Genomic DNA, 27,940 nt, shown 5'->3' on the forward strand with positions numbered 1-27,940 from the left:
TGAAAACTACCAAACCAAGCACAGGATTTATTTTTAAACATAGCATAATGGCATTTTATATGTAGCTAACCACAGACAAAATGACAAGATTTATGGCCAGGTAAATTCTAAAGTAAAATAAAATGTAATTCTCTGATGGAAGCACATTGACAAGATGAAAAAGAGGAAGAACAACAAGTCTCCACAATCATATTTTTTTTCACTGTCATCAACAACAGCAAAGAAATATCTGAGACAAACACTTAAGAGGACGTCCGAATGACATGACCACGGATGTTTGCAGCAATAAATCACAGCTAAAAATCCAATTTGAGCTCACGCAGGGCAGCACTGACAGCAGTTACGCACAAAGCAAAGGCTTTTAAACAAAACTAGCAAATATAATGTACAATTCTGTATTTACAAGAAGAAAATATCATATTTCATGTTATTCAGCACTGTTTCTTATCTTCTGGGTCGAATGTTAACAATACATATGATGTTGTACAAGGACAGACAAAGATCGTAAGATAAAAAACTTTACTTACATCACCAAATGGAATGTATTTACTTTTTTGTGCAAACAAAAAAGACATTTTTGCCACTACATGTCAACATTCAGAGAAGAATGCTATAATGGAAAGTCTTAAAATGAAACAAAATATCCCTTTTTAAAATGAGAAAGCAGGTCACATCTGTTTTCATAAGACACACAAAACAGCCGGTCATTAGGAAAATCATGACAGTGAGTCTTTGGGGAAAAAAAATCAAATTTGACAAAGTCATCGAGGTATGAAATGAACAAACGTTGATATTTGAAAAACACAATTTCAGATGAATGAGCTATTTTCTGCTGGCCCACATCCGAATGCCAATCATAGGTGGTCTTGATGTTGCATAGCACAGAGTGTAACAGTTGTTTGGTCAATGGGACGAGAGTAGAGGTCATGTGTGAGTCTCTCATGAGGTCAGATCACTGCGGCGTTGGTGTCGAGTTATGAGCCCTCTGTCTTTGCCTCTTCTGTGGTTTCTTTAGGTGGGTCAGACGAGGATGAGCTCTCTCCGCCCTGTTCGCCATCATCTGCATTGAGGCCAGAAATACTCACTAAATGCAATATTTTATGTGAATCTGTTCTTTAAGCAGACATGTTCATCCAAAGCAATTCAAACACAATCAAATAATCACAAGGAACAACATTAGCAGCGCAACATTAGGTAAATTCAAGGAAAATTCATTCAAGGACAGTGGATGGTGATTTATACTGTCAAGCTGCAATAAAATAAAATAAATCAATCTTAAAAGTAGTTTATAGAACTATGTAATAAATGTTGCTCTATACTACACATACATTTATCTTATGGTTTCAGAATATTGAAAATTAATGTAGTTTTTACTGATAGTCTTCCCTGTAGCTTTCAAATCTACTTTTTGGCTATGTTTTCTGTGTCAGATGACCACATGACATGCCAGAACCATAGAATATCCAGTGTCTATTACTGGCTCTGTATTTTTTCTAGACACCATAAAAGTACTTTTAGATACAATTTTAGGTACAAATCTGAAGAGAAACAGAAAACATATATGGTCCAATTTAATTTCAAATGAGAGGAAGACTTCACCCTTTGAACTTGGCAAAAAAAAAATCTCATTGATCTACTGTTCTTTGTACTAAAAGACAATTCCATTTTGTATGACAGTTATAAAAAATGGCCACTAGATGGCAGAAGAGGTAGATTTTATTCATCAGGACCCAGTTACAGCACATTGTTATCATGGCGAAAAAAGTCATATAGGTTTGGAACGACAAGAGGGTGAGTAAATGACCTGATTTTCAGTTTTGGGGACACTAACTCAGAAACAGTATTCTGTTTACTATTTAAAACAGGATAAATAATGCATGATGTGGAATAGGCAGCAGATTCAACACTGCTGAGAATCTCCAGTGTCATCACAAACTGCACATGGAACATCATTTGCAGGGATCACATGTGATGCCTTTGAGGCTTATGGGTAACACAGAGCAGATCAAAAGTGTTTGTCTGCAGGCAGTTATTGATGCACAGGAAGGTTCAGTCATGATCTAATCCTCAAAGAAGGACATTGTCAGAAGTGTGTGTGTTGAATCAAGGTCATTGCCTCCGGGGTTAAATCACTGATGTCATTCTTTTTGAATTTTTTCGTATTATATTTATTGCACTGGACATGTATCTAAATCAGTCTTTGAAAATCACAGGTTTTCACCAGATACCACAGAAACCATCACTAAGGAATGCCTTTCTGACAGCATCCGGTGGTAGTCTAACAGTTAGACTTACAGCCGACCCCCTGATGTCATCAAACAAAAGCACTTAAGCATTGAGAAAAGTGTATATTTGATGACAGAGCGCTCTTTTCGTTGTAGAAAAGCACCTTTTAAAAACAGGTGCTTTTGTAAATCACAGCTTAGTCTCGCAGACTCTGCCAACAACATGGCCCATTTTAGACATCAGAGGTACACTGCGTAGATTAAATCTACCTAGTTAACTTATGCACTTAACTAGTTTCAAGCTCTGTTAATTGCGTGATTCCCTTGCATATGTTTGCAGTTTAATTACACTGCAGTATTTCATTCAGATTATGTACTTTTATGCATACTTTTAATTCAAATTTTATTTGATTTGCTCGTTATGTATTGTTTCTTTCTTATTATTTTGCTTATTGTGTATTGCTTATTATTGCTTAAATATTTTTTTATTAATATTTTCTCTCTTCATTATGCCTGTAAAGTAAATTTTAAATTATAGTATTTAAAATGTGCAATATAAATAAACTTGCCTTGCCCATATTCATCAAAAGTTTACATTTTATTATATTTTATTATATATTATTATTATAGTAATGTATTATTTACATTATACATCACTGTTCAAAGGTTTCCGTCCTTTATGCTAACCAAGGCTGCCTTTATTTGAAAAAAAAAGAAAAAAGGGAGTAAAAGCATTATTATTGTAAAATATTTAAACATAATTTGAACATAACAGTTTTGTGGAAATTGTGATGCATATTTTTGTGTGATACATTACTTCTAAAACAGAAAGATAATAAAACAATTGATCACTTTTGATCAGTTTAATGCATCCATTTCTGTTGCTGATATCTAGTGAAATCCAATCCTCATTAGCTAGGAGTGTTGTTTTCTTTACTTTTTATTAATTTGCATTATTTTCATTTATTTTCCCATATTTTGCCTAGTCATGATGCTGGCCTTGCAAGCGCATACTTTGATTATTGCCATATACATTGAGCCTAATAAAATAGACACATCTGAACAAAGGACAGCATACAGTACCTCCTACTGAAAGCTCAGCTAGTTTATCAGGCAGGTCGGCAGCTCCAGGACCAGCCGTGGAACCTAGAATATCTGGCAATGCATTCCGCCGGCCAGTCCTGCCCGTGGCTGCAAAGTCAGAGACAACAGGTTCCACATCAGTCATCTCTGGTGGTCTTCATAGCATCATCTGAAGCAAACCAAACAAAATGCACTCGATCAGTGACTGACATATGAGGTTTAAACTATAGCAGGGATAGGCAACTTTGGTCCTGGAGGGCCACTGTCCTGCAGAGTTTAGCTCCAACCCTAATTAAACACACCTGAACAAGGCAATCAGTGTTTTTCGGGATTACTAGATAGATACAGGCAGGTGAGTTTTTATGAGGGCTGAAGCTAAACTCTGCAGGATAGTGGCCCTCCAGGACCGGAGTTGCCTATCCCTGAACTATAGGTTTGTTTAACAGTTCAAATAGTTCTACGTTGTATGATAAAATACTAGTTTAGCAGAACTCAAAAAGTTATTTAATTTAAGAAACTCCAAGAGATAGTTAGTTTTCAGTGCAAAACTTGTTGCTATGTTGCCAGGGTGCTGCTGTGTGGTTATTTACTTCTGAGTGCCTTTTAGCCTGTTGCTAAATGAACAAATTAATATCCATACTTACTAAGCCATGTCAGCGTGAATCAATATCCATATTTAAGCCATGTCAGTGTGAATCAGCATCATTTTAGATAGCAGTCATCTATCAATGTTAATCAGTCAACAGTACAAAAGCAGCAACAGCATCAAAACAAGTAGAGCTTTTTCTCTACTGCATCTCTAATGAGACTGTCCTCCTCTCCAGGGAGGGACTGAACTGAGTCGCTGACTACTCCTTATCTCCCCACACACTACCCACCCTGCTTACCTTCAGCCGCATGACTTCATCCCTCATCATTTACTAAAAGGCCTAATGGAGCATTGGCTTTCACATTTACCTTTCTCTACACCTCATTCAGTTGACCACACTATGCAAGCCGGAGTGGCTTTGAGGAATTTGGCCAGCGTCCCTTCTGGGATATACACTGTGTTAAGGAGGATTGCAAATAACACTCATTGTGCTGGCAGTACAAAACAGAATTTCCAAACCGCTTGGCATTGCCTTCCATCTGCAGAAACGCTTGATTGGCCTTTAGTTAAGTGATTCTTTAGTCTGAGTGTCGCTGAATCATATGTGACTGTGCGCATAGCCTGTGGGGAAAATTCACTACTGGAAAGGGCAGAAGGGAATGTGGGAACAGACTGACTGATAAATTGCACCATCAGCCCAACCAAAAGACCTTTTATTCTTATCCTTAAAAACAGATGGCTTTGCGTATCAGATAAAATATATGAAAAAAAATAAATAAATAATATCTGGGTCAGTTAGTCTAATATCTTGATTTTATCAGCAAAATAATTCCACCGTATTTGACAGCATTTTTCTCCTCTCCAAAAAAATCCATATCCTGTATGGCTGAAACCATTATTACAAATTAGATGGCACGACTGTAGCTTAATCATAAAAATTTCCAATCGATTTTCATCCCTGCTTCACTGGTGCTAAATTTAATAGAATCAAAACATCACTTTTGCTAAAGAGAGCTATTTAGTTGGATTCAAGCTGCCTTTTCTTGACGTATTGAATCTGACCAGCAGAGGGCATGCATTGCATCCATCTAAACTGAGTTTTCATAATATAGCAGGTTAAAAAAGCCTTTTGTTTTATTGTAAAGATGCAAAGATTTCTCTATATTCAGTGATAGACTGTCATGGCTATTCTTGGACCCTTAAAGTGTAATCAGATGAAAATTCAAAAACTCCCATCAGATTTTTGAGTTAAGTGTATTTAAAATGCAACTTCAAAAAAGAAAATTGTATTCCTGAAAATAAATCAATCAAAGATTTTCATAATTAATATCATTACAGTATTTATTAATATTTTGAATTTTATTTTATTTTAATATTTTCAGTTTTCATTATAGTTTGTCATTTTGTTATGTTTTTGTCACTTTAATTAGTTTTATTTATTTATTTTGCTTTAATTTATTTTATTTCAGTTTTAATAATTTTGAAGCTTCAGATTAAACTTATTTCAGTTAATTGTCAGACTGCAACATTTCTAATTTTAGTTTTAATTAATTTCATTTAATATTTATATTTATTTTATTTCAGTTTTTTATTTAATGATGAAAACACTGAATTAAGCTGCTTAATTTGAGGTATTTAAGATTTTTTAGGTATTAAAAAAAAAAAAAACTGTGCCAGAAATCACACATTCATGTTTAAATTTGGTCAGTTGAACTGAGTCTCATGTCGCTTTTATCCTGTGGGGAATAAAATGGATTATCAAAATGTCAAAGCTGTTCTTGCATGGTGATCACTCACAATCATGTTCCGCTGCAATTTTGCTTGATGTAATATTAATAAAATTATGCATCAGGTCAGGATTGGAATCTGAGGCATCTTGGACATTAAATAAATGCATCACACACTTCTGCACAGAACTCCTATGAAGCAAAAATTGTTTTCTCCTTTAGTCATGTCTTGACTTGCCAAGGGCACCATGTGTGCCAGGACTGCACTGGTGCCCTCTCAAAAATGAATATGTGCATGACGCCTCTGCATGCTGCCATTATAAATCAGTTTAACATCAATCAAAATGTATCTTTTCAGCTTCTTCATATTTTCATCTGCTCATTCTTATTCCACCCTCTTTCTCTTTAAACCTGAACATAGCTCCTTAAACAGGGGTTGACCACTAGACTAATGTCTATTTCTTATGTTACTCTTACAAAACAGAGCAATCAGATAAAATATTACAGCAATGCGAAAAATGAAGTATGACTTATGAAATGGTAAATGAATGGCTCCTATGCTTTTGGGTCAGTAGTGGAAGGTCCAGTAATGAAGAAAACACTGTTGGCTAGGAAATGTGACAGACTTGAATGGCTTCAGTGCATTTTTTTTGTTCGGCTCTTGATGCAGAGAGATATGTGGGACACCAAATCTTCTGAGACAACTGCTGCCACTGCATCAGCCCAAAGTTACTGAATACAGGAGGCTATACTGAAAGCACAAAGACTCATAATAAATAATAATATATAACTAATAATAAATAGTAATAATAATAAATCATAATGTGTACTAAATTAAAAGAAATCAATTAAAATTGATGTCAGTATGAAATTCTAATTGACTCTAAAAAAAATAAAAAAATTGAAACATCCTTAAAACAGGATTTACTCGAGAAGCAAAACTGCATATGATTGCACATGAAGACTTACGTTTTCAGATAATATATCTTTAGTTAAGTTTATTCTAATTCTATTAGCAAATTTCTTTAGCAAATTAGCAAATTTCACTTAAAAATACATCTTAGTTAATTTATTTTGTTTTAGGGTATTCAAATATTTCTTACTGAAAAACAACACAAAAATAAGAAATATTAAAAAACATTTTAAAAAAAACCCTCACCTTTAATAACATTACTTTCCTCATTCCAAATAAATCTATATGTAAAACAAGGGGAAAAAAAACTTTGTAATATAAAAATTAAATGATATTTAAAAATAAGAAATGTTATTCCAAAAGAAGATTAAGAACAACATTCATCTTTTAGCTGATGTCACTACCAAATAAATCTATATGTAAAACAAGAAAAAAAACCTACTTAAAATACTTGAAACTATATTACTATATTAAAATTGGTGTAAGGAAAAAAATATACTTTTCTCATTCCAATCAATCTGTACATGTAAAATCAAATATTATGAATAAAAAAAAATCTGTCATATATTCCATGTCTGTGTTTTATTGTTACCTTGTTCCCCTCCTGCTTCCCTGCTGCTCTGTTCCCTTGTTTGTTGCCATGGACACTCATTGTACCATCTCCTTGTTAGTTACTATGTTACTCATTAGTTCATTGGTTCAGCTCTGTATATACAGTATAGCCCTAGTGTTTCCCTTTCGTCTCTATGCTCTTAAATGGGGAGAGCTCGTGAAATGGTGCTGCGATAGAGATATTGACCCAGCGAGCTGTCCCATGTTGGATGTTCTGCGTTTTCTGCAGCAATAATTAAAAAGTTCCAATCAACAGAAAATGTTCTGAATCTGCCTGGAAGAGGACATGTGTCTATATCGTCCTAATGCACGGTGAGAAGGAGAGTTTAAGTGGCCAAAGACTCTTCAAGGATCACAGCTGGAGTTTCGGAGTCAGAAAACCTAAAAATGTTATCAAACAGCACCTACATCACCACATGTTGTTTGGAAGGGCTTCAAGAAAAAAAAAATCAAGAAAAGAAATTGCTTTCACCAAAAAACAATCTCCAGCATATTCAGTTGTCAGACATGACTGGAACTTCAAACGGGACTGGCTTCTATGGTCAGATGTAACTAAAAAATTAGCTTTTTAGCAGCAAACCCTCAAGATGGGTTCGGTGGACACAGGAATAAAAAGTACCCCATGTGTACAATGAAATATACTGCAGTATTTTTAATGTTGTGGGCCTATATTTCGGCTGGAGGTCCTAGACATCTTGTTTAGACACATGGCATCATTGATTCTTTCAAAAACCCACAGACAAAAAAATCTAAATGTGACTGACTCTGAAATGGGTCATGTTTGGATCTTCCAACCGGACAATAATCTAAAAACAAACTGGGCACAAAACCAAGCATCTGCTATGGCCATTCCAGTTCCCTGACCTGCACCTTATAGAAAATGAGTGTGGTGAACTGAAGAGAAGCACCACCAACATGGAGCTGGGAATCTAAAGGGTCTGGAGTGATTCTGGATGAAGGAATAGTCTCTGATCTCTTGTCAGGTGTTCTCTAACCTCATCAGGCATTATAGGAGAAAACTCCTTTACTATTTTGGCAAATGGAGGTTTTCAAAAAGTATTGAATAAAAGGGTACCGTAAATTACATCCAATATGTATAAGAGAATAACATTTATGGCATAATGATATGTCCGCCCATTTTAAATTCTTATTCTCCAGATTAGATTTTTTCTGATTTTTTTAAATAAAAGATCAAAAGGTTAAAAATGCAGATTTATTTTCATTCTCCCTTCTTTGATCATATTTACCAAGGGTACTAACAATTCTGACCACATGTGTAGCTGTTGACACTGTGCAGGCATATGCACATTTTTATATGTGCTTTTGTTGCATTGCAAGGTGCTACATTACTAGTGTTGTGTCTGCCCTGTATTCTGTACAGCCGCTCATTTATTCTGGCCAGATATGCTAATTTGGTATACCTGAGTGAAGATGTTCATTGGCCTAGCTCCGCCTATCAGCTGCAGCTTTCCTAGTGGCATCACTATTGGTTGGGAATTGTGTGTTATTCTACCCCATGCTTGGTGTGGTCTTCTCCTTGGTTCAGGCTGAAAAAATAACCATGGCTCACGTAGGCATATATGAATGGTCTAACTTTTTCTATTAAACTTCATCTACATCCTTGTCTCTCCTTGTCCTTGCCTGCACATCACACAATCCGCATAGAAAATTGTTTTTCATTCAGAAGTATTAAAATGCATTGTAAATATCATTTAACATTTGCATTAAAAAATGCACAATAACAGCTTTATGTTTTTAAAGCAGTATGCTGGTGTAAAGTACAAATGCAAATTTGCAGGAAAAAAATAAAATAAAATTTTTGTTCTGTTCCACTACTACATGACTAAACTGACTAAACAGATGGTGTCCCATCATAAGTAGGTGCTCCAGCAAATATTCACCAGCTGGATTAAGAAATTAATCAAACCAAACACCACCAGTGTGCATTACTTTTTCCGAGTGCTTTTCCATAGCTATTTATAGCTTCACCTTGTTGTCACCTGTGACACATAAGTCTGCTCTGCTTCACTCAGTCCCGGGATCAGACGCCACTAAAATCGATGCATACTGTGACTTATAATGAAACTACAGTACAAAGGCTCCTCGTGTGTAAGTAAGCTCTGTGCACAATGCTCAGTGATGAGACACTATCAATAATCATCTGGCTGGAAACGATACTCTCACCAGCAGGCCTCCACAGCAATGATAATTGATCTGGTTCCTCGCACTGAAGTGTCCACTGCTGAACAAGACCACTAGAAGATAACATATCAGCATGCTGTTGATGGGTTTTGGGCACTGCTCATTTTTCTTTTTTATCAGTTTTTGTTGACAAATAAATCCTTTAAATGTAGCCAATATTTTGTCATTTCAGTCATTTTTACTTTGACTAAAATGGCATAACTTAAGTCCACAAAATGCTGAAAATATATCTGCAAACCAAACTTTAATCAAAATTGTAAACATTTTGAAAAATGTATGTAAAAATGTAACATTTACTAACATAAAACATATATTTAAAAGATATATCAATGTAAAATAGCATAAAAATTTAAATTAAAAATTAAAAACAAAAGATGAGATGACATTAGATTAGATGAAATAATAGTATGAGTAAACTTACTGAATTATTAAATACTGTTTAGTTAGTTACTGTGAATTTTCATGCTTTAGATATTTGAGAGACTGTTAAGGATATTGCTTTTAGGATATAATGTTGTTAAGAAAATGGCACATTCACAATGTTAGTTAAGGCATGTGGACAAAATTCAGTCATTTCAGTAGGAAATTGTTAGTTCTGTTCCGCTTTTCAGAGTTTTACATGATGTCAAAAATTTGAGAATTTTGCTCATGTTCAAGTTTGTCACACAAATTCACCACACTGACCAACAGAAAGCTGCTTGGTTTTGAATGGGACTTCTGAGTGAACAGTGCTTCATACTGTACACCCACACCATTGACAATGGACCTTTTTCTGTGTGTCAAATTTCGCTAAAATATCGCTAATGTGACCGTACTTTTACATGTTACCGGCAAAACAGGTCCATTGTCTTTTGTCAATGTTATTAAGCACTGCACACACAGAAGTCAAGTTTAAAGCAGGTTTCTGTAAATACACATACCAACCTGAACCTGTTGCAAATTCTGCACAAATAAATTTTCCGCTCTCAAGGAATATCACATATTGTATGGATTCGTATTGAAATGACTAGATTTCCCCTGTGAAAATTTGCTGAACAAAGGTAAAGGTGAGCAGACCTTTACTCATTCTGACTAGCGCAGTCATTACTTCAAGTTCACCTATGCATTCACTTCATTCCCTGCACACATGCAAGGTATAATTATGTTTATGTGGATATCACTTTTTCAACTCAAGTGGGTCAATCGCCAACATTTTCGAACTAAATGAATCAGTTCTGCAGCAAAACCTCTATCCTGATTCTTCTGCACCCCAACAAAAAGGCAAAATGCAAGATATCTTTCACTCAGCAGTTGCTCTGCTTCAGGACAATTCTCTTGGCTGGGAAGAGCTCTGCCACCTGAGCCAGACAACTTAGCAACCAGCACCAGAATAAGCAACAAGGCAGGCAGCTTACTCTATGAAGCAGAACCCCCTTGTGAACCCCACAACAGAGATTTGCGGCAAAAGCAGCACAGCTACTACTGCGTACACGTGTGCCCATGTCTCTATAGGCATTACTACTTTACCAGTAGCAGTATAGTCCCACAGAGCTATCTAAGTCTGGTCAAAAAGTCCAAAACAATCTGTTTAGTCAAGTACTGTAAAACATATATATATAACCATAGCAGCATGCAAAAATGCTTGTATTCAGCATGTACCCAAATGTGAAAAATCATGCACAAAAATGTGTTAAATATAAACAGGCATTACTTTAAATATCAGAACAAACAAGGTCAATCCAGTCTTAATCCATGCACAGCCCAGTAACAAGCTTTAAAATAGCCCTAACAGAAGGGCTGAGGTGTTTTTTTTTTTTTTTTTTCATTTACTACTTTCCTTTCTGCACACTTACAGCTAATTGTCTGTCTTAGATATTTAACCAATGCACTGCAAAGAGCATGAATGAAACGTGACTGAAATAAAAGGCGAAAATGTTAAAGGTGTTCAGTCAAGTTAAATCTCCTTGTATTATAAGGCCTATTTTAAGCAATTATATGGATAAGGTGGGCTGTTTTTACAAACACGAACATGAAAAATTACACATAATGAGAAAAAATGTGGTTATGATTTGCTTTTGATTTACAGAAAGAGTTTATTTATAAATGAAACATCATCTCATTCTAAATCTGAATTACTTTCTCTCTTCTGTGGAACACGAAAGGTGAATTTTGTGGATTGCTTGCAGATTATTGTGATGTTTTTATCAGCTGTTTGGTCTCTCATTCTGACGGCACCCATTCACTGCAAAGGATCCATTAGTGAGCAAGTGAGTGTTAAATTTACCCAAATCTGTTCCAATGAAGAAACAAACTCATTGATATATTGGATGGCCTCAGCTGAATATATTTTTCATTTTCTTCAAATATTTTCATTTTTGGATGAACTACTTTAATTTTGTGTGAATGATCCTTTACCCAGTCAGACACTTTATTCAAGCATGAGTAGATCATAGCATTTATCATAAATCAAGAGCACTCAATGCCAAATAAGTAATCAACATCTTCCTTTGCCAAATGAAGCACCACTTTAATACTACGATTGCTCAGCAAAAGTGCATTTAGTTAAAAAAAGCAATTATGAATATAAATCAATAATTAAAATTAAACATATTATCACTTAAACCAGCTATTGAATATAAGCAAAACAAAAAAAGCACACAAACAAAAGTCTTATATTTATTGGACCAAATACCCAGGGCCCCTCTGGGCCTTTGTCCAGGCATACAGAATACGTGTGGGAAAATAGAGCTGGATTTTCCGAATAATCTCCGCTCTGAGGACCAAGGACAAGAGCTTCCACTCAGCTTCTATATTCGGCCTTGATGGTCTGCAACAAGACATCCCAACCTTGTAGAGCATGACTTGACAAGAAGTCAGAAGTCACACTTGGTTATGTAATAAAATCATTGCTTTTGACGGCTCATGAGGACTGAACAAAACTCAGAGGAGCTGTTTAAGGAGGAGAGACGTCATGCATGTTATGTGCAGTCTCCCAGCACCTAACATTTAAAGGTCTTGTCTGTTTACTCACTCATATATTCAGCCTGGCTAATGATGCTAATGGCACAGTATCTTCCAATCAATACGAGTGAGAACAATGTGGCAGATGACCTACAACAGCATGAGCTAGTGCGATAAGCCCGTGAGAAAGCAGATGTCTGATTTGATGGTGCTGCATTGTACTGTTTATTTTCTTGCATTTCTCCTCTCTGGGATTTTCTAAGGTCAAGAGATGGAAGGACAGCTAGCAATTTATCAAGCGCAATGACCTGAGGCTGACACTATAGCGTAAAGGTGTTGACTTGCTGGGTCTGGGAGGACTGTTAACATTTGCATGAGGAACACAAATGCATCACTCATAAAGTCATAAAGTTGTAACAATCTTTGGTAAAATGTAATGCATTAACAAAACCCCTTAACAGTGGTTTCTTGTGTTTTTCTGCTCCACTAGGCCAAAATTTAAGATTTATGTATTTGAACTTCATATAAAATTTCCATCCAGTTGGAATACATAGTTTTAACATAAACTGATAAAACAAATTGTTATAAATTTGTGATTGTTATATATATATATATATATATATATATATATATATATATATATATATATATATATATATATATATATATATTAAATTTTTTTTTTTATGTATGTATGTATTTACTTATTTATTTTTGTGTAGCACTTTGGTCGACTCTGTTGTTAAATGTGCTATATAAATCAATAGAGCGCCTCAGTTACGTATGTAACCCTCGTTCCCTGAAGGAGGGAGTGGTGACGTCACGTCGGTGACCGCCGAATTGGGATCTCGCTTAGAGAGACCAATCTACTTCGAGTGTAAACTAAACAAGCCAATGCACATTGGCATGCGATTATTGCATCCAGCTACCGCTGATCACAGTGTGAGCATAAAAAGGCAGCAGATGCAACGCATACCAGGATTTCAAAATTATTAAATTAATCAAATTTAATGCATCTTTGCTAAATAAAAAGTTTTTTTTTTCAAATAAATAAATAAACAAAATGAATAAAATAAATAAAACTTACAACTAACACCAATCTTTTCAGCAGCAGTGTATGTAATGTTTTGACAAAAGCAAAATAAATAAATAAATAAATAAAATATTAACATGGGGTAACCATGTCCATGGTTTCAGGTCACAGACCCAGATAACCTGATGAACCTTAGCTAATATAAACTTATTTTTGTGCCTCTTTTATCACAGGGACCAAGATGAGGTTTGTGGTTGTCCTATTCCTGATGAAAGTCGTGGGCATAACCATTACTCATACAACCTACAACAGGTTACAGAACATTGAAACCCAGATAAATCCAAGGAACCTCGGAGTCACTGATCCTTAAAAATCTGCCTGATCTCCGGAGTCCGGACAAGCTTACTGCAGGACTGTCATGACTGGGCATTTCCGTTCTCAGGAGGCTTACATTGACACAGATAAGTAAATGAGCGGTGAATAGGTCTGCAACATGCCACATACTGTATGCTACACACACTCCTGGTCTTCACTAGAGCTGGAGGGAATGATGGTATATGAAGTGATGTGAAGTAAAGTGAAGTGACATGTGACCAAGTATGGTGACCCATACTCAGAATTTGTGCACTGCATTTAACCCATCCAAGTGCACACACACTGTGAACACACTCCCGGAGCAGTGGGAAGCCATATTGCTGCAGCGCCCGGGTAGCAGTCGGGGGTTTGGTGGCTTGCTCAAGGGTCAAGGTATATATAAGACTTTTATTCACCAAGGATGACTGATCATAAGTGGCAGTAAAAACTTGTTTATTTGATGAAATTTCTATTCATCAAAGAATCCTGAAAAAAAAAAAATCCACAAAAATGTTAAGGAGAAACTATGTTAATGATAGTAAGAAATGAAAATATACTAAAATAAACAATATATATTTAAATTGTAATAATAAAACACACAATTACTTTTTTTCCAATAACATTTTTAAAAACTTACTAACCCCAAACATTTTTCAGCAAAAATAACGATTTTTCTATATAATATCTTCAGAAATGACTCACAACAGCTTGGTCATACCACCCACCCTTAATCTTCTCCTTACTGTATGATGATATGTGACTGCAAGATAAATGACCTATGAGATTAGCTCTTTGATTTTTGAGGGGGTGTAGGTTGAGACCTCATAACTTAATGGGGGTGTACATAATAAATCCAGCTGTACATACTGTACCTTCACTTGTCATTCCCATAGCTGTCATACAGCTGTGAAAATATCAACACTGTGTGTAATCACAGGATGTAATTCTTGTTTGCTGACATTTTGTCAAAATGTTGTTTTTTTGTGTGGGGTATCTTTTTGATTGATTCTAAGTAAACACCACAATCACACTGTTTTGACACTGCTCTGTTGTGTAGTTTCAGTAACAGATATGATAAAGCTTCTGACAGCAAATCCCTGTGCAGATTCTGAGCCATTAAAGCTAGTCTTTCCCAGGTCAAAAGACATCAGCTCTGTTCCAAAATCTGAGAGCTGCCATGCTGTCTACTGCCAATAAGCAGCTACACCTTTTCAAGCAGTATCCTAACCAGCTGCCCAAAGCTGCCATATAGAATTTTGCCAAACCACGTTGTTTGATACAGCAACATAATGTTACTGTATTTTTTTAACAGACTTTGTGGCGTAAGCATGCCTAAAATGTTTAAAAATGTTGTCTAGATAGGCAGTTAATTAGGTTTTAGAACAGAACTACTGTGAGGCTGCCTAAAACTCAACTGATATCTTCAATCTTTAGACATAACAGGGGAGTGACCATAAAAAATACATGATTCACACACTGAGAAATAACTCGGCTTTTGGAGCTGCTGGTTGTCATGACTAATTAAAATATTAGATTTAACACTGAATATCTAAATATTTATAAAAGCCTGAAATTCACCAATTAACGCCAATGAAATCAGCATATACAACAGCAGGACCTTTTTAAGGCCACATCTTTTTACTTAACAGATTTATAAGCACATCTAAAAAAGGTTGCTAATCTGGACACCTCTTATGACATGTAGCCTAATATTTGGCTGGGGAGAAGCTTTAGTTCCATGAATGATTTCCCTTTTCCCACTATTATATTTATATGATAGTTATTTCAAAGAGTATCATGGTCTTACCAGGGTACATGCCCTAAAGCACATGGTGATGCCTTTGTTGCTTCATAAGATTTCATTAGCTGTGTTTTTTTTTTTTTTATTGAAAAACATCTTGCAATACAAATTAATTTGACAAGAAACAGACACAGAGTTTCGAACTTTATCACTGACAAATGATAAAATGACTGGTCACTCGTTCGAACATTCCAACACCGACACATCTGTGCATGGTGACCAAAACTAATTAGCGCTGCATTACAGCAACGTCTTCAGTCATACCCATAGATATCAAAGCTGTTTACTGTGTCACATCACATGTACAGCCAAAAATAGCATGAGCCAAATCACATCCAATCATAACCAGAGGATCAGATACAACCTTAGCAGCAGCAAATTGAAGATGAACTGTAGGTTAGCCAGACAACAAAGGTTTTAATCTCCACCTATTTATAGCAGATGCCAGCCACTTGAGGGCAAAGCCCATTCATGTGGGCTAGAAGAACAAAGCAGATTATATGTGATTCATCTTCTCACGTTTGAAAAGCAGACCTTAGTTTCCTGTACAGTACATCCCCAGGGAATGATTTTCCCATTGGCTATCTGCCTCCCCAAACAAAGATCATGCTCAATGACGCAATATTGATGTGCACTGGACTCTAGATAATGTAGATCTGACATTATCCAAATCCATATTTGGACTGATGATACAGAACCTTTAGCATTTAACTATATTAAGCCATATTATTTCTAGGCTTTTACAAGCTAGTTGCAACAGAATCAGTTGAATCATCTGTAAAATTGTATCAAATATATTAGAAATGGCAATTAGTTTTCCAAATGTATTTCAATAAGGACTGCAGAGTTCATTGATGTGATTAGTGGTATTTGCCAAGACAAGAATCTCTATTAGCATTCTTCATTCATTTCATTCTGCACTATTTGTGCTATAAGCATGGATGACATCTCAGATTGCACAACTTACAATTTCCACCAGGCAGATGATAAAACAGTCCAGAAATCAGGAGGGATCTAGGAACCAGAACATCAGATGGTGAGCTCTTTTGATTTAACAGTAAGCAAAAACCTAAGCAAGCAAAGATCTATCAACCACTAGCAACACCCTATCAACAAGACTACAAAAACCACTCTATTTGTTGTTTGATTTCTTTTTGCAGAACAATTTTCACGCATCAGAAGTGTTTACTATAACCTCTTTGAACTGGCTTCAACCAACCATTTTGCTGACTCCAGTGTGTGCAAAGTCTTCTACTGTAATAAACCACAAGACAGCAAGAGCAATAAAGTAAACAGACTCTCTTTCTTTGCAAGAACATCTAAGCGAATCTGCATTGGAGAGATTTCACAAAAAGCGGACTTCAATAAAATTAAATCAATTAAGGTTTTTTATCTAAAGGTTTATTTAGCAAATCAATATATACTACACTTAAATGCTCCTAAGCATTAAATTAGTCCATGTTAGCTTTTTTTTTATTATTTTATCAGTCAGAGAGTTAGAGGGCTCTTTGCTGTTACATGGCACAGATTTTAATGCTGCTACTCCTATGCAGTACAAAAACACCTTTTAAAGATTTATGACAGGCTGTACAGAAAATGGCATGAAAGAAGAGGAAGGCAAACTAACACTGATAAATAACAATGCAGCCATAAGGAACTGAACCCACAGAAGTTTGACCTTCAATCTAGAGCCCTAAAAGTGTTCAATTAGAGGAGAAATACTATTAGATATCCTCATTAGTAAATACTTACATTTATGCTTGTCTATGCTCATTTATGCTATTATGGATGCACAATTACTTAGTTGGGCTATGATGGCTTCTAAATCTTACTTAGAGAGCGACATACCAATACCAATAAAGTTCACACTGACAACAACCAGAAATTATTATGGTTGGAACCAGAGAACTGACTAGTGTATCGATACAGCTGGCCCAGTATTGATATTGTGGCACGTGCGCTGCAGTGGACCGCGCTAAATTTGAATACAAGAACAAGTTTAAAACGGAATAGAAAAGTGCAAGGTTTCTAAAAAAAATAATGAATAGAGCATAATATATAGGCTACAACAAGGTTTAATCTGGCCTCAGAGGAACACAACTGGGGTTGCCTGATATAAAGAGACGTAATCTCTGAAACAAAGCTTCACACTTGCGCAGTAGAGAATGGGAATGTGACGTCACAGCGGCAATGCATTCTGGGAATTTAGGTCACTGGAGCTACAGCGGAGACTGGATAATATAGTGAATGTAGACGTTTGATATTATTTAATGTTTATATTATTCTACTTTAGATCGTGTTGGAGTGGTTAAGGCTCACTTCACATCATTTGCCATATCCCATTGCACGTCCTGTGTGAAAAACGTGCTTTTTTCAGCATTAGAAAGCTGAAAAATTACAGGTATATTCTGCAGACATCAATAAGGGCTATATGCCATAGCCCTTATCAATGTCTGCATTAAATACCTCTGCTTTTGATTAATGCTATGTTGATACAGTAAGCGTTAATAACACCACACCAAAATCAAAATAAAACACATAAAAACAAAAAAAAAAAAAAAAAATCACAACACACAACACAAAACTCATAAAAAAAAAACAAAAACAAACTCGGTATGGTAAACAACTCAAATAAGATGTGTCTTAATTGATCTCTGTAGATTTATTATATACAGTGGTTTGCATTAAACTGTAAGCCCTCACACTACAAATAAACAAAAATCATATATGGAAACGTTATCTTGCGGCAGCTCTTAGATACCCAGCAACATGTTTGTACGGATTAAATTTCATTCATTCATTTATTTGATTGCTTGCATTGTTGTTTGGCATCTCTAATAGTAAGAATCTTCACCTTGGTTCATTCAAGTCAAGATATTTGTTTGCATAGCATCCACAATACAAATAGTTTCAAACCAGCTTCTAGTAAGCTCTGTTACCTATATAATGGCTTCATTTTTTTGCATTTAAAGAGACTTACATATTAGTCTGTTTTATTCTAATAGTATGTAAGTTGGTTTTCAAAAAAATATTAATAGTAAACGGTTGGCTTTTTCTGTGGTGATTTGCGTGTTTACACTGTGTGTTACTGAGCGTGACCTAAAACATGGCGGAATCCAACACGGCATGACGTCCCATTCTCTATACGGAAATATCTGCTAAGTTTCTTATTTGTTTTTGTCAACTTGGCAACAATATGTACACATGCTCTATCCACTGTGGATAATATTCTATTATCAGAAAAGCATAATTCATCAAGTGTTCATTTATGAGAAAGAGAGAGAGAGGCTGTGTATGTATGAATTACCACCACTTTGCCATGTTTCTCTATTAACAGTGAAGCTGTGGCTTTAATTCCTTTAGAAACGATGTTACCAGCTAATTTTGAGAAAGATAATGTAGCTCTTCAGGTAGCCTGAAGACAGCTGTTAGGTCCCAGTTAGCACTGGGCCTGTGGTTGTTTGATTTTTGTTAAGTTTTAGGTATGTCGTAAGTGGGGGTGTGGTCTTTCCACCTGCGGCCCATTATCGGGCCTATAAGAGCTCCAGCGTGGTGAATTTGCGGGGCGTGCAATGATGGGACTGCACTTGAATGAGCAGCTTCTTTTGTTTTCCTGTTATTATTTGTGTTAACATTCATACAGACCTTTCAGCTTACAGTCCTCTGTCATGCATTCTTCACTACTGACGTCCATGTACTGACTACTGATTGTTTGGTTATCTTTTGTTAAATATATTCTTTTGTTAAATAAAACTTCTCTTTTTCCTACTTACCCACCCGTGTTGCCTCTCGTTAATGTTGCAACTACGAGCCGGTTGTAACACAGCGCATTAGTTTAGAACTCTTCTAATTTTTATTTTTTAAACATAGAGAGTGTGTTGATTTGTGCAATGATAACCTACCAGCAATGTTAAGATGATTTTAATATATTAGAATGAGTACATTACAATATAAATTTATTAGAACGAGTACATTATTATTTATGGGCTTAAAAACAAGAAGCAAACAATCAGAATATTGTACCTGGTGGGGAGTGCCCAATGTAAACATGAAACATTGTACTGTGCATATATTGTACTGTGGTGCAGTTATGGAGGCTCTGCCAATAGTTAGAAATGGCCCTATAGTATGCAGTGTTTAATAAAGTTGTTTTACTAAATTCTGCTGAGGTGAAATTCAGTGCAGTCCCGTATCTTGATACGTATCGTATCGTGACTTTGCTGGTGATACACAGCCCTATATATATATATATACAGGTGCTGGTCATATAATTAGAATATCATCAAAAAGTTGATTTATTTCACTAATTCCATTCAAAAAGTGAAACTTGTATATTATATTCCTTCATTACACACAGACTGATATATTTCAAATGTTTAATTCTTTTAATTTTGATGATTATAACTGACAGCTAAGGAAAATCCCAAATTCAGTATCTCAGAAAATTAGAATATTGTGAAAAGGTTCAATATTAAAGACACCTGGTGCCACACTCTAATCAGCTAATTAACTCAAAAACACCTGCAAAGGCCTTTAAATGGTCTCTCAGTCTAGTTCTGTAGGCTACACAATCATGGGGAAGACTGCTGAATTGACAGTTGTCCAAAAGAGGACCATTGACACTAGGGCTGGGCGATATATCTAACGATATGATCATGCACATCTAGTCAGTAAATCTGGTTCCATGATTACCGCTAAATCGCCATCACCTGCTTTCAAATGGAGCGGCATTTAATAGACAGAGCCGTAGTTCACTGACAAGGTACGCAATATCGCGTTGATTATCGAAGGCGATTCATCTGGGATAATGAACGCGATATTGCGTAGCTTGTCAGTGATCTACGGCTCTGTCTATTAAATGCCGCTCCATTTGAAAGCAGGTGATGGCGATTTAGCGGTAATCAAGGAACCAGATTTACTTACTAGATGCGCATGATCATATCGTTAGATATATCGCCCAGCCCCTAATTGACACCTTGCACAAAAGGTCACTGCAAAAGAGGCTGGCTGTTCACAGAGCTCTATGTCAAGCACATTAATAGAGAGGCGAAGGGAAGGAAAAGATGTGGCAGAAAAAAAGTGTACAAGCAATAGGGATAACCGCACCCTGGAGAGGATTGTGAAACAAAACCCCATTCAAAAATGTGGGGGAGATTCACAAAGAGTGGACTGCAGCTTGAGTCAGTGCTACAAGAACCACTACGCACAGACGTATGCAAGACATGGGTTTCAGCTGTTGCATTCCTTGTGTCAAGCCACTCTTGAACAACAGACAGCATCAGAAGCATCTCAGCTGGGCTAAAGACAAAAAGGACTGGACTGCTGCTGAGTGGTCCAAAGTTATGTTCTCTGATGAAAGTAAATTTTGCATTTCCTCTGGAGGAAGAGAGGAGAGGCACACAATCCACATTGCTTGAGGTCCAGTGTAAAGTTTCCAGTCAGTGTTGGTTTGGGGTGCCATGTCATCTGCTGGTGTTGGTCCACTGTGTTTTCTGAGGTCCAACGTCAATGCAGCCGTATACCAGGAAGTTTTAGAGCACTTCATGCTTCCTGCTGCTGACCAACTTTTATGGAGATGCAGATTTCATTTTCCAACACGACTTGGCACCTGCACACAGTGCCAAAGCTACCAGTACCTGGTTTAAGGACCATGGTTTCCCTGTTCTTAATTGGCCAGCAAACTCGCCTGACCTTAACCCCATAGAAAATCTATGGGGTATTGTGAAGAGGAAGATGCGATATGCCAGACCCAAGGATGTAGAAGAGCTGAAGGCCACTATCAGAGCAACCTGGGCTCTCATAACACCTGAGCAGTGCCACTGATCGACTCCATGCCACGCCGCTTTGCTGCAGTAATTCAGGCAAAAGGAGCCCCAACTATGTATTGAGTGCTGTACATGCTCATACTTTTCATGTTCATACTTTTCAGTTGGCCAAGATTTCTAAAAATCCTTTCTTTGTATTGGTCTTAAGTGATATTCTAATTTTCTGAGATACTGAATTTGGGATTTTCCTTAGTTGTCAGTTATAATCATCAAAATAAAAAGAAATAAACATTTGAAATATATCAGTCTCTGTCTAATGCATGACTATAATATACAAGTTTCACTTTTTGAATGGAATTAGTGAAATAAATCAACTTTTTGATGATATTCTAATTATATGACCAGCACCTGTATGTATATATATATATATTGCATTTAGACCACACAGAGTGTGTGTGTGTGTGTGAGTGTGTGTGTACACAGTTTATACTGTATAAACATAGGCTATGATGACTAAAGCCCTATTCGCACGGGATTAGTATTATCTAGGGACCTTGTGTGATTAATAAACAACCCACAACATAATAACTTCTTGTGCATCAACACCACATAATAAACAAAGCCTGTGATTTCACTCGAATTTACTGATTTATCTCCCGGATACCCGGATGTCAATGCTTTGAGAGTCCCGTTCTATGGTCCAGATGGATTTAAGGATTTAAAAAAGAGAAATTAATATAGTTTCTTGCGCTGTGTCGTTTACATTTCACCAGGTTAAAATATATCTCAAGCTTTATGCTTGATTTATTTGTAACACATTAACCTCAGAACCTTTTCAGCTTTCTCTTTCTGCAAATTGTATGGTGTAGCGATATGACAGCACTCAAAATACTATCAAAACACTCCAATGCAGCTCCATTCTTCGCGAAAAATGAATAAAAAAGGCGCACAGGAAACAAAAACCTTGAAAAATGATATACGACCCGCCAAATCCAGGCCAAATCACAGAGATTGCGATTCGCACAGGACAAATATTATCACAGGACCTCGGTGTTCGGCGAAATATGGTAGGTCTTTTGTGGGGGAATTTTTACTTTACAAATTACAGACATGGCCGCAATTATTACAAATGACTGGAGGTCACCAGGTAATACTAATCCCGTGCGAATAGGGTTTAATTAGCCAATAATGATTAACCAATAGTTTTTTTTATGTAAAACACACCTTTGAGACTTTGGGCAAACTTTTGTCAGTATTTTGCCAGTATTAATGCAATGTTATCCCATGGTTTGTTTGTTTAGCATTTATCAAATACAGCTATTGGACTGTAATATTACTGGGATAATTATTTTAAATGTATTATTAAAAGAATTTTTGGAAATAAACGTTTGGTAATGAAATTGCATTTCTTTTTTTTGTGCAAAAATTATATTACTTAGGCCTACTATTAGAATTATTAATGGCATACTCCATTATATTCCTTTCACCATTTATTTATTATTAGTAACAAAATGGCAATTCTCGGCAACAGAAACCATTGTGGTGTCTTATGCGACAGCAAATCACTCCCAGAATGTGAACATGGCTTAACACAGGCATCACAGGGTATATAAAACTCTCAGTATGTTGCACTTAGCCAAATGCAAAATGTCAGATGCAAGACAGGCCTTTAAAAACAGCATTGATCGTATTTTACAAGTAACACTTCTCCGTACACCTACAGTCTGGGCTTTTGACACACATAGTGTGCCATGCATGCAGAAGACACTCTGTTTTCATAAATAATTTACATCTGTGAGGGTTCCAGTGTAAGATCGATAAGAGCTCCTTGTGAATGCGACCCCTTATTCTCCCGTCACTGACAATTTATCCAGTGCAAACACAGACACAGGCTTTATTTGACAGAAAGTGAGAGTTTTAAAGCTTCACAACATGCAACAATCTGTTTTATTTACTTGACATATGGTTCGTACAGCTAAGAGCAGAAAATAAAATAAGCTGCTGTCTTGGTGCAAGACATCTGACAGTTAGCAAGGGAAGATCAAACTGAAAGCCAGGATACCTTGGTCCCTAGATTGGCTACGGTGTATTTTTAGGTCCAAAATGATGATGTGCTCAAATCCGGTGATTTAAGATAAGAGATAACAGTGAGACCTCTGGCCCTTTATAACCCTCTGGTGCCAGACTTTACACAAGCCCTGCTACGGTGTATTGTAGAGCCTAGGATTAGGCCTTATCGTTAGAACACTGTGTGGTCTTTAACTCCTTACTGAAGGAGGAACACCACATGATGCACCCCATATGGAAAGATGCATAAAAGCCCACATGTCATTAGCAGTGTGCGCCTCTGCAAACTACTGCTGATTCATCAGTGTCACCTCCACAAAACACCTATTCAGAGTTACAATAACGGGAACTTCACAAAAATCTTCATATGTAAATAAAAATTGTTAATTGGTTAACTGTAAGTTCCCTTACTAAATACAGGGAAAAACTGTAATGTAAACGTAATGAAACATTTCATGTAATTTTTCAGTAAAATACATTAAATTTACAGTTTTTGAAAGTTTATAATTAAGTCAACTTATAATTTTCAATGAAAAACTGTAAACTGACATTCACATAATTCACATCTGCATGTGGACACTTCACATTTGTGACCCTGGACCACAAAACCAGTCTTAAGTCACTGGGGTATATTTTTAGCAATAGCCAAAAAACATTGTATGGGTCAAAATTAACGATTTTTCTTTTATGCCAAAAATCATTAGGACATTAAGTAAAGATCATGTTCCATGAAAATATTTTGTAATGTTGTATCTTAATATTTATTGCATTATTTTAGTGTTGTGTGTAACCATTTTTTTATGTGTACTTTGCACGCTATTAAAGATTTTCTGTATTTCAGAAGTAATGTGAAGTAATTATGTACTCTAATACATTATGTTTATAATTGTATTTTTTGTATAAAGCCCATATGAACCTTACCTATAAAATAAAAGTCGAATGACAGGGGTATGGTTAAAATAGAGATAAGTTTCATTTATTATTTCATTTATTTTGGTGCCACAACTTAATCACTCTTTTAATTAAATTAAATTAAATTAAATTAAATTAAATTAAATTAAATTAAATTAAATTAAATTAAATTAAATTAAATTAAATTAAAGTTTGACCATAAAACATAAATTGTTCAAGTATTACATATATCTATTATACAGTAAATGCCAGGAAACTGTGCAGTAGCTCTACTGCAAGTTGCATTGGACAAAAAAAAAAGTTACTGTTAAGTAATAACTCTCTGTTTGTGTTGCATGCTGTGATGCTTTCAGTTGTTCATTAATGGGAGAATATTTATGTAATCTGTAGACCAACTGGTGAAATGAATGAAGAGTTGAGCTCTCTTGGGACCTCGCCATTAAAACACAAGAACAGAAGCTGTCATGCCTTTCACTAGAGCCTTGATGATACTCTGAAGAAGGCTGAAACAGAATGAATATCAGCTGTTAAAAGAGAAGAGAGAGAAGAGAGAGAAGAGAGAGAGAGAGAGAGAGAGAGAGAGAGAGAGAGAGAGAGAGAGAGAGAGAGAGAGAGAGAGAGAGAGGCTGTGCTTCTTCAAGGCCAAATTTTGATCTGTAGCATATTGTCGGCTTAAATCAGATTAATCTTTTTAAATGCCTGCTTTAAAAGAGTAGAAAGGACTTGGAGTAACAAATAAGCACCTGATCCTCCCAGTGCTTTGTACGTAATAATATGGTTCAATTTACTCATTACATTAATCTGTTTAAAATGTGTCACTTCAAAAAGTATTGACTATAATCCTCCTCAAATTCCTGAGGCAAATTTGAAATAACAACTTGTTTCTGCCACAAGATAAGAAATAAAGTTAAAAAAGTAACTGCGACTTTTTTAGAACTGTTTATGTTCCGCAATTCTAAAATGAAAAATCAAAATTGTAAGATATAGAAAATGAGGCAGAATTGTGAGATAAAAAGTGACTAATTCTCACTGCCTGCCATTGGTCAATAAACATAGTCCAGTCCCCAAACTCACTCCACTGGTTGAGCTATTTTTAGTGTGGCTGGATAGGTGGAATCAACCAATGTATGGCTTAAAAAGCTTTAAATTATTCCAGTTAAATATGCAGAAACATCTATAATATTATTCTAATATTTAAAAAAATGACATGCATCAAAAAAAAACATTGCATTTTACAGCTATTAGATGATGGCTCAGTTTCATCACTTGTGATCTTGAAATTCTAAGCATTTCATGAGAATCATAGAACAACATATCTGTCACGATCCTTTGATATAATTAAACTATTTCTAACTTATGATTTTATAACGGCAGCATTTTGTTAAAACTAACTTTGCATGTTAAAATATCCTAAAGAAATAAAACAACAAGTCTGGGCATCAAATCTGCTATTTTTGTCTAACTACCGGTCTTGTGACATATGTGTGAAAGCAGACCAGCAAGTGTGACCGTGCAGCACCGCCAAACTATCCTGTCTAGTCCCATGAGCACAATTAACTTTATGAACAGGCAGAAACTGCTGCAAAGTTTCTGTTATCATTAACAAGGCCAATTAAAAATAGATTCTCTATGGACAGCACCCAGCAGGATGCTCTACTGTACAACATACTGTACACACACCATTTTCTGCAACTGAGATTGATAGATGTAGAAGGGCGGCTACTAGATTGCAACAATTACAATTTATCATGAGATTTGATGTAGGTCTATGCTCTATATAGAAACGTCTATCAGCATTTAGAAATCTAGAAAACAAAAGTCAGCCTTAATTCTTAGCATGCATGTTATTATTTCTGTAAGTGTGCTGATAATAAAATAACAGCCTTTGAAAACCAGATCCTGCCCTCTATCAGTAAATCTGATGGTCAGGGTCATCGAGCTTTTCTGGGGAAAGATGGAACATATCAATGTGTAATTTCATGTGTGATTTAACCCTGCCAGAGTCCCATTCATTATCACAGCCTAACAACATGACAATCTTTTACCAACATCACCATTGTAGTATACAAAAATAGATGCATCCATAACAACGGACAAAAGAAGCTTATACCAGACTGTAAATGCAGGATTTGTTATAATAGAAAGGACATGGTGCCCGTTTGAGTAAATGCCTCTAGATGAGAAGATAATGGAACTGCTGTGTCTCCTAGGCAACTTAAACTGCTTTTAACTTAGTATGTTGGAATTAAATGATCACAAATGTCACAATATCTGTTCTGCTCATACTCTCCAGAGCTTTTGAACAGCAAAAAAAAAAATAATAATAAATTATGGGGGGGAAATAAATAAATGTTCATGATTTAAGAAAATTTACATTTTAAACTTTTTTATTATTATTATTTTAAGCGTAGTTTACTTGTGTTTTGAAATGATAACTGTGAAAAGGAACATATACTGCTCAGCCCAGACACTGTAACTTTACATTGGCTTTTTTATGCGCATTAATTTACAACCATGAAGCATCATTACAGCAGATATGAATCATACATAAAAATGTAGAATCATCTCTGCTGGAAAATCCAGTTTAAGCTGTTTTGGAACTGTTTGCTGGTCATTAGCTGGTTGACCACCAATCATGTTCTAAAAACCAATATTATTGACTTTGCATAGTATGACCAACTGGCAGCCAGTTTGTTGCTGCATGGTCTTATATGGTGAACCTAATGACCATCTTAGACCAGTTAGAAACCAGCAATCGTAGAGAACAATTTCATTTAATTTCATCCAATCCAAGGCCAGTGTGATTTCAGACGCATATACACCAGAAATAAACAATGAAGTCAAATAAAAATAAAAAAAGTCTACAGTTCAGCATAACCTTTTATCTATTCCTAATTGAAAAAGAATCCAAAAGCATCTTTTTACAATGTAAACCATCCAAATGCAAAATGCATTCATATGCAATAAATAATAATAATAATAAAAACAAGAATTCTCCTAGTTCATTCCTTCATGTGTCAGACGCGTAGGGAGTATTGCATGATCACAGTGCATATGAACTGGCAGTTGACACTCGAACAGGAACAATAGCATTTTCATGAAGACAACAGGGACTGTTTAACTACCATTCATACTCGTTCAAAACACGTGGTTCATTAATTTACTTATTGTTTTTTTCATTTAAAAAATGAAAATGCATGTAATGCATCAGTGAGCATCTGGATAGAGCAGCGCACATATGAACTTCAAAGCGCGCAGTGATGCTCTGTACATACGCGTCTGCCACATCTCTATCCCTCTCTGTATTTCTTGTGCCAGTCCTGCAGCAGAGCTTTTACTCACTCCGAACATGAAGCAACTCCTCGAAGCAGAGCTATCCGGGAGAACACTCCGAATCAGTACCAACAGAGGCTATCCGCGAGGGGAACTCCGCGTATTGAGACCATCTTCGTCGTGATTCTCTTTCTCTCTGACACTGAGTCCAGCGTGAGCGAGCACAACTAAACCGCGCGCCGCTGACATCACACGAGAGCGCGCATAGCCAAACGCTACCCGTCATAGTTACACTTTAAACATAGAAAAGTGTGTTGATTTATAGTTGCACTTTAGAGACAGAAAAGTATGTTTGTCTGTTTCCAGTGTGTGTGTGTGTGTGTGTGTGTGTGTGTGTGTGTGTGCAACACCATATATTATCATACACATAATAACATTATAAAT

At 35.9% G+C, this 27,940-nt stretch overlaps 1 protein-coding gene across 1 annotated transcript; it reads right to left on the reverse strand.

Moving 5' to 3' along the window:
- Positions 1-27,721, reverse strand: LOC109071956 (cAMP-dependent protein kinase inhibitor beta-like). The gene is made up of 3 exons (XM_042778131.1): positions 27,566-27,721; positions 3,309-3,477; positions 1-1,060 (listed from the first exon to the last, which is right to left on the reverse strand). Exons 2-3 carry the CDS (start codon positions 3,451-3,453, stop codon positions 975-977), a joined length of 231 nt encoding a protein of 76 aa, XP_042634065.1. The 5' UTR covers positions 3,454-3,477; positions 27,566-27,721; the 3' UTR covers positions 1-974.
- Between the last annotated feature and the right edge of the window lie 219 nt (positions 27,722-27,940).

The sequence above is a fragment of the Cyprinus carpio genome, chromosome A20 (genome assembly GCF_018340385.1).
Source record: "Cyprinus carpio isolate SPL01 chromosome A20, ASM1834038v1, whole genome shotgun sequence".
NCBI lineage: Eukaryota > Metazoa > Chordata > Actinopteri > Cypriniformes > Cyprinidae > Cyprinus > Cyprinus carpio.